General features: G+C 34.7%; 2 protein-coding genes across 2 annotated transcripts; both read left to right on the top strand.

The window, feature by feature from the left end:
* Positions 1-4,772: 4,772 nt before the first annotated feature.
* Positions 4,773-6,295, top strand: LOC125066139 (trypsin, alkaline C-like). Its single transcript, XM_047674069.1, has 4 exons — positions 4,773-4,843; positions 5,006-5,162; positions 5,520-5,778; positions 5,984-6,295. The coding sequence occupies exons 1-4, from the start codon at positions 4,798-4,800 to the stop codon at positions 6,278-6,280; spliced, it is 759 nt and encodes a 252-aa protein (XP_047530025.1). The 5' UTR covers positions 4,773-4,797; the 3' UTR covers positions 6,281-6,295.
* A 5,242-nt stretch (positions 6,296-11,537) lies between these two features.
* LOC125066160 (trypsin, alkaline C-like) lies at positions 11,538-13,054 on the top strand. Its single transcript, XM_047674107.1, has 4 exons — positions 11,538-11,608; positions 11,765-11,921; positions 12,279-12,537; positions 12,743-13,054. The coding sequence occupies exons 1-4, from the start codon at positions 11,563-11,565 to the stop codon at positions 13,037-13,039; spliced, it is 759 nt and encodes a 252-aa protein (XP_047530063.1). The 5' UTR covers positions 11,538-11,562; the 3' UTR covers positions 13,040-13,054.
* The last annotated feature ends 1,757 nt before the right edge of the window (positions 13,055-14,811 follow it).

Below are 14,811 nucleotides of genomic sequence, written 5' to 3' on the forward strand. Positions count from 1 at the left end.
CCAATAAAACCAACTTAATAAAACACTTATTAGTAATAAGATAATCCTGTAGAAATGCAAATAACAATTAAGCATTTTTATCGTTATTTATATTTTTAGCACTAACCAATCAGTTTGTGTAACAATCACTCATGTAAGAGCATATGAGGTTTTTTCATTGGTCCGGGTCCTATACTAGAACACATGCAGAATCTATTACGCGGTAATCGACCGGAATTGTGCTCAAGCTGGCGAGTCTAGTGGTCCGCTGCCTCACAATAAAGTTAAAAAAAAATAGAGCATATCTTCGCAGTCAATATAAGCTGATTCGTGTATCTCGCTACACAGCCTAGATTCAAAACCACTCTTAATTTCTTAATTAGCAAAAATAATTATTGCTTTTACAGCATAACTATGTTTTTTAAAAAGGATTACCAAATAATCAAATACTGCAGGTTCGAATATCACTAATATAAACGACACAAGACATTTATTAAATTCAAGAACAATAAAATAATCGTATACCTAATCCGAAAATATTTATCCAAATAATATTGACATATAACAAATAATTAACATTTATGATAAGTTTCATTTAATTATTGAGTTAAAATGAGCCTGTAAATTGCCGACTGTTGGGCTAAGTCCTCTTCTCCCTTTGAGGAGGAGGTTAGGAGCATATTCTACCACGCTGCTCCGATGCGTATCGGGGATTCACATTCGGCAGAATTTCATTTAAACATGACACATGCAGGATTCCTCACGATGTTTATAACTCGAGATGAATCGCAATCTTAGGTTAAGAATAAAATTCGTGTGTTCCAACTATTGGACATCGCAAATAAAAATATAAAAAATATTTTTTTATTTAATACTAGATATCGCCTTGTAAACGTTTCTTGAAATCGCTTGGTGTTCTAATACAGTTCATTTAATAGTATAATAGTGCCGTGTTCTGTGCTCGAATGGGTTGACTCCAACCAATTAAGCTACTTTCGCAATACGTTTTTTTTTCTTATTAATTTTGGGACTTTTGTCCTACACAGTCAGTCAGTCACGGCAGCCCCATTGTCACTTCTTCCTTTTGTTTAAACATTATTTATTATTTATAGCTATTAGATATAATTCCAGGGCACCCTAGCAGATTCTGATAAAGGGTCTGATAGAATACTCTGAACTAATCCAACAGAGAAACAATTATTTTTATAAGAAATCTAAAACTTTTTGAAGGGATATGTTCGGACCTGTGAAATTAGGCTTTATTAATATATAACCTGTTAATTTTGAATATGGCAAACCATAGTATGTGAGGTCACTTTGCACGGTATGATACCAAATTCTCTTATTATTAGATATTTCATTGAAATAGTCTTTTAAATTACCATAAATCTCTTTTTGTAGCACTTGCGTTATGGAAAATCAGAAGTAACGACGGTACCATACACACCCAGACCCAAGACAGTATAAAAAAACTAATGAACTTTTTCTACATGGACTCAGCCGGGAATCAAAGTCTCGGAGTGGCGTACCGATGAAAACCGGTGTACACACTACTCGACCACGGAGGTCGTCTTCGTCGTCGAAATAAGGTGGAGTAAACCGCAATACTAATTATTTATGTAGAAGTTATTAGTTTAATTCGTTATAAATTAGTGATATGTATATATTATCTGCGAGCCTGACCTGGCCCAGGGGTTAGAACGCTTGCATCTTAACCGATGATTTCGGGCACAAACCCAGGCAGGCACCACTGAATTTTCATGTGCTTAATTTGTATTTATAAATCATCTTGTGCTCGGCGGTGGAGAAAAACATCGTGAGGAAACCTGCATGTGTCTAATTTCAACGAAATTCTGTCACATGTGTATTCCGCCAACCCGCATTGGAGCAGCGTAGTGGAATATGCTCCAAACCGTCTCCTCAAAGGGAGAGAAGGCCTTTAGCCCAGGAGTGGGAAATTTACAGGCTGCTATTGAATATATCTTAAAATAATTACATGTTCAATAAACGAAAGATATCGCGTACGTGTAAATTCACTTCGCACATTAATCTCACAATTATAGATATCTATGACTCAAATGTGTTTTTATTAATGTACTACATAGCTTCCTCGATGTCATAGCTTAAGAGCTTAATTTTCAATCAAGATAGGTTTAACGCTATTTTCTAGAATTTTCGATTCGTACATTCGCTTATTACAATAATAAATTATATATAATTGGTTAATTTTGTAACTTCCAAGATTCTTGTAATTTATATATAAAACGAAAACGGATATGACTGTTTATATACGAAATTACTAACTTTCCGCCGCCGCTCCCTACTTTCTTGTGTGTGCGTGTTACGTTTGCTAGACTGTATAAAATGTATATACTTTATTACAAAAATGTTTTATTTATTTTAATCCTTTTCTATTTTTTGCTTTTCTTCAATAAGCAATAAATCGATGTTTCTGATGTATTCACGAGAATGTCACCGTACCCGTGATGCGAATATTTGAATAATATTAAAGTATACAGATGTCGCAGGCAACTAGTTTAATCAGCCATATAATTAAACGCCTATCCACTTTACTGATAATGCAACTCCTTCGCGGTTTCTTAAAATACACTCTAAGGAAAAGAACGACAAGATACACAGAGTCAGATTTAACAAAGTCGATTTTGAGACACTTTTGCGCAATCAAATGTATGAATCTGAACCTGCTAGCAAAAGGATCAAAAGCAAACACAAAAAACAAATTCTTGTAATCAGGGACAAAACCTCTGTCATATACAACACTTTGTATCACCAATATCGTGCGATGGAATTTTATTTTTTTTAGCCCAATCCTTTTTTGGCTACGTTGTGTGCGGTAATACGTAAGTACCTACCAAGAGTAGTTGTAATGTCAAAACCTTTTAAAAAAATCCGTCGCAATATAGGTGCGATATAATAAATTTTTGCATTTAACCAAATAATTATGATCCAGCCTAAACTATCAATATAAATATTTTTATATCCATTAGTCCCTATTCTATGAATGAAACATGGTTCGAGGCTGTCATTCAGGCCGCTGATTGAACGGCGCCATTAAGTAAAGTGTCCAGGCTGTTAATTAAATGGCTAACTTAACCAGTTGGCTGCGACATAAATATAACACTTTAAGCTAGGTTAATCAATGGATGAGGAAAGGCGGATTACATCACAAAGCCACGGCATTAATTCAAATAATTTATCTTATCAAATAGATATATATTTAAAATTGGGAAATCACATTTTTTAACGAAATGCATATAGATGAAATATATATACATACAAGAATTATATTTAAAAAAAAATACAGGATTTTTTATGATTCACAGAACTTATTATTATGTTAGTTTATGTAGATGTTAGTGATTATGGACATATAGGTCGATGTCTGGGAGACGTGTTTGACCTGGTAGATGAGTGAATTGGTTGGTTGGTAGGTGGACGAATAAAGAGAATGATAGATAAAAATTAAAAATATATAGTGCTGTTCAAAAAAAAGCAGATGTTCTCATCCATTTATAAATTTTTACATATATTGAGGGTTTCGGTAATCTATAATCCGCGCGCGATCAAAGTGGGATCCGACCTTTTGTAATTGGCGCAAGCGCAATCCAAATGACTGGCTATTTATTTTATATAAATAAGGAAAAGACAGAATAATCGCAGATTCGCCAATTTCTTTCCATTTTCGTCAAGGTTGTGAATCTGATTGTTCCAATACGAAAACAGAAGTTTGTTTGCACCGTCCTTGACTCCTCCCAGGTTCTAAAAATATATTTTACGAGCTCGTTTCACGGTAAATTATTTATTTTTACATGGGGTCGCCTGAAAAACGAAGGTGGGGTTACCTTCGTTTTTCAGGTGTCCCCATGTAAAACTAAATAATTTACCGTGAATCGACTTATAAGTGTTAAAATGTACTACCATTTGTACAATATGAGATTGATGGTAATATGGAAACCTTTAGAAAGGTACCCCTGGCGGGATAACGAATTATGTGAGATTCCTACCAACTAAAACAAATGTGCGATGGCCAAGTTTGGCGAGGATCGGAGAGGCTAAGGAATCGGACAATATCACGCATCCGTGGCTCCTCCGTTGCTGCCACAACTAAAAATATCATTATTTAATATAGTTACTGGATAAGGTATAGTCAAATTAATTATTCAATTCCATTAAAAGATCCACCACAGATCGGCTGTTTTCTTCAAATTCAAACCATAACCGCAATTCATATAACCAACGTAGCGCTAACCGTGACTGAATTATCGTATTCGAAAAATCCCTTAATATTTCTTGAAAATAGAACTTTCATAGAATAGTCATCATCTATCATCAATAATAAGTACCTTAAAAATTAAATACGGGCATAAAACATAAATGGTACAAATGTATACATTTACTAAATGTAAGATATATAAGGATAATCTGTGTATGTTTCAATTTTTATTTCAAGACTGTTATTATAAGACTGATTAGTCGTTGCCATGCCATGCCATGCCAGCAATGAACAGACGACATCAAGGAAAAATTACTAGGTATAGCCTTATCAGACAAAAAACCAAGACAACTCATAGTATTGTGATATAAAAAAACATAAGTTTTATCATATGTTTACGATAAACAGACACATATTTGCGAATTTTATTCATGAAATATAATCACATCCCGGATTATGGATTATTGATAAAATGTAATAAATTAAATCTTTATCTGTTTCAATCCATCACAAATAACACTTTTTTATATATAAATATCCCATGTGGTCCCAGCAGTCGACACAACAGGTTGTTAACAGTCACAATGCGTGCTCTCATCGTTTTAGCCCTTGGCCTGGCAGTGGCTTCTGGTGAGTTATCTTCTTGAAACGATTAGTTTATTGCAATGTCTTGCTATTCAGTGGTCTTTTGTTTATGACCATTTGAAGAGATACAATTTCAATAAGTTTAGATCTAGATTTTTAAATATGTATATGTACGTTTCGTGTTTGATGAAATACATTTCTTTGCAGCCGATAGGATCATTGGGGGATCCACGACGACGATCGATCGGTACCCATTCACTGGGGCCATGCTTCTGTCACCCTCAGGCTCTGGATCGTTCTGGCAGGCTTGCGGTTCTTCTATATTGAATAACAGAGCCGTTCTCACTGCTGCTCACTGTTTCGAGTGAGTACATCGTATTTTGAAAACTAAAACTTCATAAGCAAATTGATTTTTTTTGGGTTTCATATGAAAGATTTCACCTTCTGTGTTTCATTGAGTCAATATAAAGTATTTATCAAAGAAAATTTCGTGACCCGATTAAACAAAGCTAGAAAGTAAATCATTAAAAGTCACATGATGGCACAGCACACAGCCTTGCTCAAATAAGATGGATTGCTATAATAAATGTCCCATTCTGACATCGTAAATGATGATTTGTTACGTCTTAAATATAGTGTTATATACATATATTAAGTGTTCATACATCTTATCACTCGCTTAATGTAAATACATTTTTACAATTAGTGATATTCGTTTCAGCCGACACCCTTCAACTTCCCAATGGCGTATACGCGTTGGTTCCACAAACGCCAACAGCGGCGGTTCAGTCGTAACCACGAACAGAATCATCAACCACCCGAGTTATAATAGGCACACCTTCGACAACGATATTTCCGTTTTGAGAATCAACGGCGCCTTCTCTTTTAATAACAACGTTCGTGCATCACGTATCGCTGGCGCCAACTACAATCTTGCCGACAATCAGGCCGTGTGGGCCGTCGGATGGGGAGTTACTAGCGTAAGTCTCAAGTTATCTCATTTCAGTGCGCTGTGTAATTTGTAATATTTTCATATTTATAAACTAGTCATTTTACAACGCCTTCGTCATTGATGCGCTCCCGACATTAAATTAAATAATGACTTTAATTAATTTAGAATTTAATGTAGAAAGATAAATAAGACCGAAACGAGATATAACTAATATCAAACCAATTATATTTTAGGTCGGTGGCCGACCTTCGGAACAGCTTCGTCATGTCCAAGTTTGGAGCGTAAACCAGAACACATGCAGAACCCGTTACGCGGAGCTCGGTCGTACAATCACTGCTAACATGTTGTGCGCGGGCTGGCTCGATGTTGGCGGTCGCGACGCGTGCCAGGGTGACTCTGGTGGTCCTCTGCTCCACAACAACATTGTTGTCGGTGTGTGCTCTTGGGGAGAGAGATGCGCTTTGGCTCGTTACCCTGGTGTCAATGCTCGTGTATCACGCTACACAGCCTGGATTCAAAACAACTCTTAATTTTTTAATTGGAAATAAATTGTAATTGTTACTGCTATTTATGATTTTATTATATTACTCAATAATCAAACAAAAATGGAAGTGAAGCAGAGTCATAGTCATAAATTTTCAAAGTATAAGTATTTCCTTAAGATATATATATATATATATATATATCTACGAGTATCATATCATCTTTTCTCCATACTATAAAATTATTTGCTACGCGGTAAAAAAACATAGACTATAGACTGACGTTGAAACGGCTCGCCTAGTGTATTTTAGCTATTTACACAGTATAATGTCTTATGGTATTCTACTCTGGGTAATGCAGACGATATTAGTACCATTTTTGTATTGCAGAAGAGGACTTTTTATGCAATCTATAACCCGGGCCTAATAACTGTCGCTTCTCAACTTGTTTTTGGTAACGTTATGTATGTACCCAAAAACATTAATTATTTTTTCAGAAATTGTGACGTACTTACTATTAATGCTAGGAACAAACATAAAGTTGTTACTTCAAGGGCCCGATTACACAGGGTTAATAAATCTTTTGTATATACGTTTTTACAATAGGATCCCAGAAAAAAGTTCAAAAATATTCATTTGTAAAGTTTAAAAAATCGTTAAAGAGCGTTTGTGTGCTAAAGTATATTACTAGACTAACGACTTCTTCATTGATTGCACACCTTGGGAACGAGACGATCGCCTCCAGGCGGTTTCAAATAACAAAAATATATTTATTGTTATTATATGAAATCGATAGTTGTAAAAAAAATCATTTACAAAGAAAACCTAAAAAACTCGCTGAGTTTTAAGTATTAGTAAAAATGTTTGATGTAGTTATTTATTTATAAACTAAACTCGTTTAAAACTAAGCGAAAAGTTTTTTGGAATGAAAGGTATCCAGGGGATATAAAGATATAATCAGCTGCGCCGCACACTGTTAAAATCTCTGATTCTGTCACGTTGCGTTGTACTTCATTTTTAACCGTTATATAGCTTTGGTGGACTTAAATTTCTAAGGTTATCTATTACAGGTTCGCCAACTTTCAAATTTAATCGTATGAGCTGGTAGGCTAGAAGCACTCAGGGCCTCCCAAAATTGAACTGGATATTTAGTAGAATACATTATCACTATTTTATTGACTACATTATCCCCTGGAACAAATCGCTGAATTGCAGTGTCTATTGTAACGGCTTGATCGTTACGCAAGGTCAAAATAACGCTTTTGCGTAGAACAACACTTTGTTCGATGTGGTTCCTGTGCATATGTAGCGTTGCCAATATCTAGTAACAAATACGAAAACTCTTGTGCATTTTTATCATATCCGACGCACTTCGCTTCGCTTTATTTATTGTTTGTCTATCTCACGCTTTCACACTAATAGTTATATTTAGCTATTTGCAAAAAGTCGCGGATGTTCATCTTTTCTTTAGAGTTCTGACATTGTTGTGTCGTTCACTTTCATGAGTTATCGTGCTTCACGTTCTAAGCTACTTTTTTGCGCTGTAGACTACATTGGTCGTCCCTTTTTAAAGCTCTAGCTATAAAATATGAGCTTCGCGATCGGCAATTTGATACGCTCTATACGTTTTTCAGGCGTCTCCTAAGACAAAGCATTAACTATGCGAAATCTTTAAGAGCTTAAGCGAGAGTCTGTTTGTGAAGGTTTCGGATTGACGTGATAATAAGATCGGCCGTTAGATTCTCTTCTCGTCTTTCGAGAGTCCCCGTAGGCCGATCGATCTATATATATAAATAAATCTCTTGAGTCAGAGAGGACTCGAGTAGTGATTTCAGTCGCGATTCACGCTGAGCCGAGGTTTTGAGATGCAGTAAGTGCAAGACTTGTTTAGATTCTTGTGATCGAATAAGTCTCATTATTTTTGGATATTTTATATATATTGGGAGAGGTTCTTCGAGGCATTTTTATTAAATCGAAATAAAAGTATTCTTTAAGACTAAACAAATTGTAAGCACAATTTTTAACAAACACATTTATAATTAAAAAAGCCTATTTACCTATCCAAATAAACATATAACCAAGTTTATTCTAACCAACAATATATATACCGACCAAAAGTCCAAACAAAATAATATAATTTAAGAATAATTATTGTAAGTACGGAGTTTTCACAAACACAACAGTATTAAGGAAAGTTACAAGAAAAAAACAACCAAAAAACTTCCAGCTTAAGCTGTACCTCTTAAAATGTTCAACTACATCAATGAAAGCTCAATTTATATTGAATTTTTTTGGTTATTTTTAAATCTTCGAATGTACATTTTTTTCAATTTAATTTTCACATTAACCTTTAAACATAATGGCTTTACAGGCTATGCCATTTACTATTATAAACTACTATTTATACAAACATACTGAATTGCTTCCTTCGATACTGTAAAAACTATTCTCAGAAAACAATAAAGTCTTCTTAGGCCATAAATTTCCTCAAATAAATATTTCATTGGTTTTTATTTTCTTCGACGTTCTAACATAAATTTGTAATGTTGAATGTATGTTGTTATAATAATTGTCTAATCTTCTGAATACCATTAAAATGATGACTATTATTATCGAATCAAATAATTTCACGATAATACTCTCAGAGACCAACAGAAAACCATGAAAACTATTGTAAAACATATTATGTGCGATCGTCTCGGCGTCACTGAAAACTCACTTTCTATCCCTTTTCCGTCACTGTGACACAAGTTTAATTTTGAACAGCTAGTCTAGCAGTATACATGTAAGTCAATGTTTATTGTACAGTCAGAGTAAGAAAACCTTCGTCAGTTTTCAAATTCATTCCTTTATCAAGTATCGTAAACTCTTAGTACCTTTTGAAACTAAAGCACTAAACAGACAATTGCATATAAAACTAACATAGTATGATAACTGGGTTCAAAATACTGACTACGCCTAGTGTCATATCAACAAGAAAATCTTTGTAATGGCCTAATAAGTCATTACAAGATTTAAATTAGATAATTCAATTCAATTCTTAGTTTAATGGCTTTTAGTTGTGCCATAGGGCACAGATTATTTCGCCAATGTCACGTAGGATGGAGAAGACACGAATGAGATTGATCGGTATGGTTGAGAAAACAAACTCAATTAAATTTTAAAGTCAAATATAGTAGTAGTAATTTCCTTGTTAATCCGTAACCTAGAACAACACAAACATTAAGGGTTAGTAATAGAAACTAAACTAAACTATATATAATAAGATAAGACACTCAATTGGACTATTCACAACTTAATTTTATTACATTTAATATATTTACACAAAAAAGAACAAAATGGACTAAACACAAACGTCAACAAACATTCAACATTTATAGGACGAGGAACTTTAGGAGGGAGAATGTCGTAAATGGGATGAAGAAGTTTAGGACAAAGGAATTAAATTAGATATTATATCTTCTACTGAATTGTCAAAGTCTGTCAGTGTCATATATTTTCTTGCAATATCTTGCAATTTTACAACAATTAGAAAAAAAACGCTTGTAATATTATTCGGTCTTCGGATTTTTTAAAAAAAATCCGTTTCAATATAGGCGATAATATAAATTTTTATAACCATCAGAGTCCCTACTCTATGGAATGGAACATGTATTGGGGCTGCTGATTGAACGGCGCCATAAGGTAGTGTCCAGGCTGGTAATTAAAAGGATAACTTAACCAGTTGGCTGCGATATAAATATAATCCTTTAAGCTAGGTTATTAAATGGATGAAGAAAGGCGGATTACATCATAAAGCCACAGCATTAATTCAAATAATTTATCTTATCAAATAGATATATATTAAAAATTGGGAAATCACATTTTTAACGAAATGCGTATAGGTATATGACATATATATAAATTATATATAAATAATATACACATTTAAAAAAAAATACAAGATTTTTTATGATTCCATAGAACGTATTATGGACACTTCTAATGCCGTCAACATCTACCCGCAAACTTCAGTCTCGTGAACAAGACAATATTCGTAGATAATGTCGAAATATCGAGCTCCACCAAATAAAAATAAAAAACATGGTAAATATCCCGTTTTAAATACTGATCGTATTATGTTCGTTTTTATAATGTCCAACGTTTGTCTTTTGTGAGATTATTGGATTATGGACGTATAGGTCGACGTCTGGTCTGGGAGACGTGTTCGACCAATTCACTTATCTACCACTTCGGTAGATAAGTGAATTGGTCGGTTGGATTAAAAAATAAAAATATATAATGCTGTTCGAAAAAAAGCAGATCGTGTAGTTAAACTTAATTTATAAAATATCACTTATATTAAGGGTTTCAGTAATCTATAAACCGCGCGCAATAAAAATGGGACGCGACTTTTTGTAATTGGCACAAGCGGAATCCAAATGACGGGCTATATATTTTATATAAATAAGGAAAAGACATAATAATGGCAGATACACCGATTTCTACACACCATTTACATCAAGGCTATGAATCCGACCTTAAAAATGAAAATCGTGGATAACACATGAATGGTACACATTTGTACTTTTACAATATGTAAGATCTGAAAGGATAATGATTTCACGACCTCCGTGGTCGAGTAGTGTGTACGCGTCGTACGTGTCGGAGTGGCGTACCCATGAAACGGTTTTCATAAAAACCGTTTCATGGGTACGCTACTCCGAGGCCCCGGGTTCGATTCCCGTCCGAATCGACGTAGAAAAAAAAGTTCATTAGTTTTCTATGTTGTCTTGGGTCTGGGTGTTTGTGGTACCGTCGTTACTTATGATTTCCATAACACAACTGCTTTAGCTACTTACATTGGGATCAGAGTAACGTATGTGCTGTTATCCAATATTTATATCATATTATATATATATATTATATTAAAGGATGTGTGTATGTTTTAGCTTTTATCTCACCTATAGTTATTATAAAACTAAATAGTCGTTGACCATGCCAGCGATGGACAGATATAAATTAAACAAGTATAAAAATACTATGTATAGCCTTATCTGACAAAAAACCAAGACATGTCAACTAAATATATGATTTATATATGTGCACGTACAACTCATAGGATTGTGATATAAAACAACTAATGATTTATCATATATTTTTGATAAATACATAGATGCATATTTGCGAATTTTATTCATGAAATATAATTACATCCCGGATTATGGATTATTGATAAAATGTAATAAATTAAATCTTTATCTGTTTCAATCCATCACAAATAACACTTTTTATATATAAATGTCCCATGTGGTCCCAGCAGTCGACACAACAGGTTGTTAACAGTCACAATGCGTGCTCTCATCGTTTTAGCCCTTGGCCTGGCAGTGGCTTCTGGTGAGTTATCTTCTTGAAACGATTAATTTATCACAATGTCTGGCTATGGTATATGGTCTTTTGTTTATGACCATTTGAAGAGATACAAGTATAATAAGTTAAGATCCTTTTTTAAATATGTACGTTTCGTGTTTGATAAATAAAATTTATTTGCAGCCGATAGGATCATTGGGGGATCCACGACGACGATCGATCGGTACCCATTCACTGGGGCCATGCTTCTGTCACCCTCAGGCTCTGGATCGTTCTGGCAGGCTTGCGGTTCTTCTATATTGAATAACAGAGCCGTTCTCACTGCTGCTCACTGTTTCGAGTGAGTACATCGTATTTTGAAAACTAAAACTTCATAAGCAAATTGATTTTTTTTGGGTTTCATATGAAAGATTTCACCTTCTGTGTTTCATTGAGTCAATATAAAGTATTTATCAAAGAAAATTTCGTGACCCGATTAAACAAAGCTAGAAAGTAAATCATTAAAAGTCACATGATGGCACAGCACACAGCCTTGCTCAAATAAGATGGATTGCTATAATAAATGTCCCATTCTGACATCGTAAATGATGATTTGTTACGTCTTAAATATAGTGTTATATACATATATTAAGTGTTCATACATCTTATCACTCGCTTAATGTAAATACATTTTTACAATTAGTGATATTCGTTTCAGCCGACACCCTTCAACTTCCCAATGGCGTATACGCGTTGGTTCCACAAACGCCAACAGCGGCGGTTCAGTCGTAACCACGAACAGAATCATCAACCACCCGAGTTATAATAGGCACACCTTCGACAACGATATTTCCGTTTTGAGAATCAACGGCGCCTTCTCTTTTAATAACAACGTTCGTGCATCACGTATCGCTGGCGCCAACTACAATCTTGCCGACAATCAGGCCGTGTGGGCCGTCGGATGGGGAGTTACTAGCGTAAGTCTCAAGTTATCTCATTTCAGTGCGCTGTGTAATTTGTAATATTTTCATATTTATAAACTAGTCATTTTACAACGCCTTCGTCATTGATGCGCTCCCGACATTAAATTAAATAATGACTTTAATTAATTTAGAATTTAATGTAGAAAGATAAATAAGACCGAAACGAGATATAACTAATATCAAACCAATTATATTTTAGGTCGGTGGCCGACCTTCGGAACAGCTTCGTCATGTCCAAGTTTGGAGCGTAAACCAGAACACATGCAGAACCCGTTACGCGGAGCTCGGTCGTACAATCACTGCTAACATGTTGTGCGCGGGCTGGCTCGATGTTGGCGGTCGCGACGCGTGCCAGGGTGACTCTGGTGGTCCTCTGCTCCACAACAACATTGTTGTCGGTGTGTGCTCTTGGGGAGAGAGATGCGCTTTGGCTCGTTACCCTGGTGTCAATGCTCGTGTATCACGCTACACAGCCTGGATTCAAAACAACTCTTAATTTTTTAATTGGAAATAAATTGTAATTGTTACTGCTATTTATGATTTTATTATATTACTCAATAATCAAACAAAAATGGAAGTGAAGCAGAGTCATAGTCATAAATTTTCAAAGTATAAGTATTTCCTTAAGATATATATATATATATATATATATCTACGAGTATCATATCATCTTTTCTCCATACTATAAAATTATTTGCTACGCGGTAAAAAAACATAGACTATAGACTGACGTTGAAACGGCTCGCCTAGTGTATTTTAGCTATTTACACAGTATAATGTCTTATGGTATTCTACTCTGGGTAATGCAGACGATATTAGTACCATTTTTGTATTGCAGAAGAGGACTTTTTATGCAATCTATAACCCGGGCCTAATAACTGTCGCTTCTCAACTTGTTTTTGGTAACGTTATGTATGTACCCAAAAACATTAATTATTTTTTCAGAAATTGTGACGTACTTACTATTAATGCTAGGAACAAACATAAAGTTGTTACTTCAAGGGCCCGATTACACAGGGTTAATAAATCTTTTGTATATACGTTTTTACAATAGGATCCCAGAAAAAAGTTCAAAAATATTCATTTGTAAAGTTTAAAAAATCGTTAAAGAGCGTTTGTGTGCTAAAGTATATTACTAGACTAACGACTTCTTCATTGATTGCACACCTTGGGAACGAGACGATCGCCTCCAGGCGGTTTCAAATAACAAAAATATATTTATTGTTATTATATGAAATCGATAGTTGTAAAAAAAATCATTTACAAAGAAAACCTAAAAAACTCGCTGAGTTTTAAGTATTAGTAAAAATGTTTGATGTAGTTATTTATTTATAAACTAAACTCGTTTAAAACTAAGCGAAAAGTTTTTTGGAATGAAAGGTATCCAGGGGATATAAAGATATAATCAGCTGCGCCGCACACTGTTAAAATCTCTGATTCTGTCACGTTGCGTTGTACTTCATTTTTAACCGTTATATAGCTTTGGTGGACTTAAATTTCTAAGGTTATCTATTACAGGTTCGCCAACTTTCAAATTTAATCGTATGAGCTGGTAGGCTAGAAGCACTCAGGGCCTCCCAAAATTGAACTGGATATTTAGTAGAATACATTATCACTATTTTATTGACTACATTATCCCCTGGAACAAATCGCTGAATTGCAGTGTCTATTGTAACGGCTTGATCGTTACGCAAGGTCAAAATAACGCTTTTGCGTAGAACAACACTTTGTTCGATGTGGTTCCTGTGCATATGTAGCGTTGCCAATATCTAGTAACAAATACGAAAACTCTTGTGCATTTTTATCATATCCGACGCACTTCGCTTCGCTTTATTTATTGTTTGTCTATCTCACGCTTTCACACTAATAGTTATATTTAGCTATTTGCAAAAAGTCGCGGATGTTCATCTTTTCTTTAGAGTTCTGACATTGTTGTGTCGTTCACTTTCATGAGTTATCGTGCTTCACGTTCTAAGCTACTTTTTTGCGCTGTAGACTACATTGGTCGTCCCTTTTTAAAGCTCTAGCTATAAAATATGAGCTTCGCGATCGGCAATTTGATACGCTCTATACGTTTTTCAGGCGTCTCCTAAGACAAAGCATTAACTATGCGAAATCTTTAAGAGCTTAAGCGAGAGTCTGTTTGTGAAGGTTTCGGATTGACGTGATAATAAGATCGGCCGTTAGATTCTCTTCTCGTCTTTCGAGAGTCCCCGTAGGCCGATCGATCTATATATATAAATAAATCTCTTGAGTCAGAGAGGACTC

This window comes from Vanessa atalanta, chromosome 9 (genome assembly GCF_905147765.1).
Source record: "Vanessa atalanta chromosome 9, ilVanAtal1.2, whole genome shotgun sequence".
NCBI lineage: Eukaryota > Metazoa > Arthropoda > Insecta > Lepidoptera > Nymphalidae > Vanessa > Vanessa atalanta.

Coding starts and splice junctions, on each gene's coding strand:
- LOC125066139 (XM_047674069.1), top strand. CDS start 4,798: ATGCGTGCTCTCATCGTTTTAGCCCTTGGCCTGGCAGTGGCTTCTG. Junction 4,844..5,005: donor TGGCCTGGCAGTGGCTTCTG/GTGAGTTATCTT, acceptor ATTTCTTTGCAG/CCGATAGGATCATTGGGGGA. Junction 5,779..5,983: donor TCGGATGGGGAGTTACTAGC/GTAAGTCTCAAG, acceptor ATTATATTTTAG/GTCGGTGGCCGACCTTCGGA.
- LOC125066160 (XM_047674107.1), top strand. CDS start 11,563: ATGCGTGCTCTCATCGTTTTAGCCCTTGGCCTGGCAGTGGCTTCTG. Junction 11,922..12,278: donor ACTGCTGCTCACTGTTTCGA/GTGAGTACATCG, acceptor TATTCGTTTCAG/CCGACACCCTTCAACTTCCC. Junction 12,538..12,742: donor TCGGATGGGGAGTTACTAGC/GTAAGTCTCAAG, acceptor ATTATATTTTAG/GTCGGTGGCCGACCTTCGGA.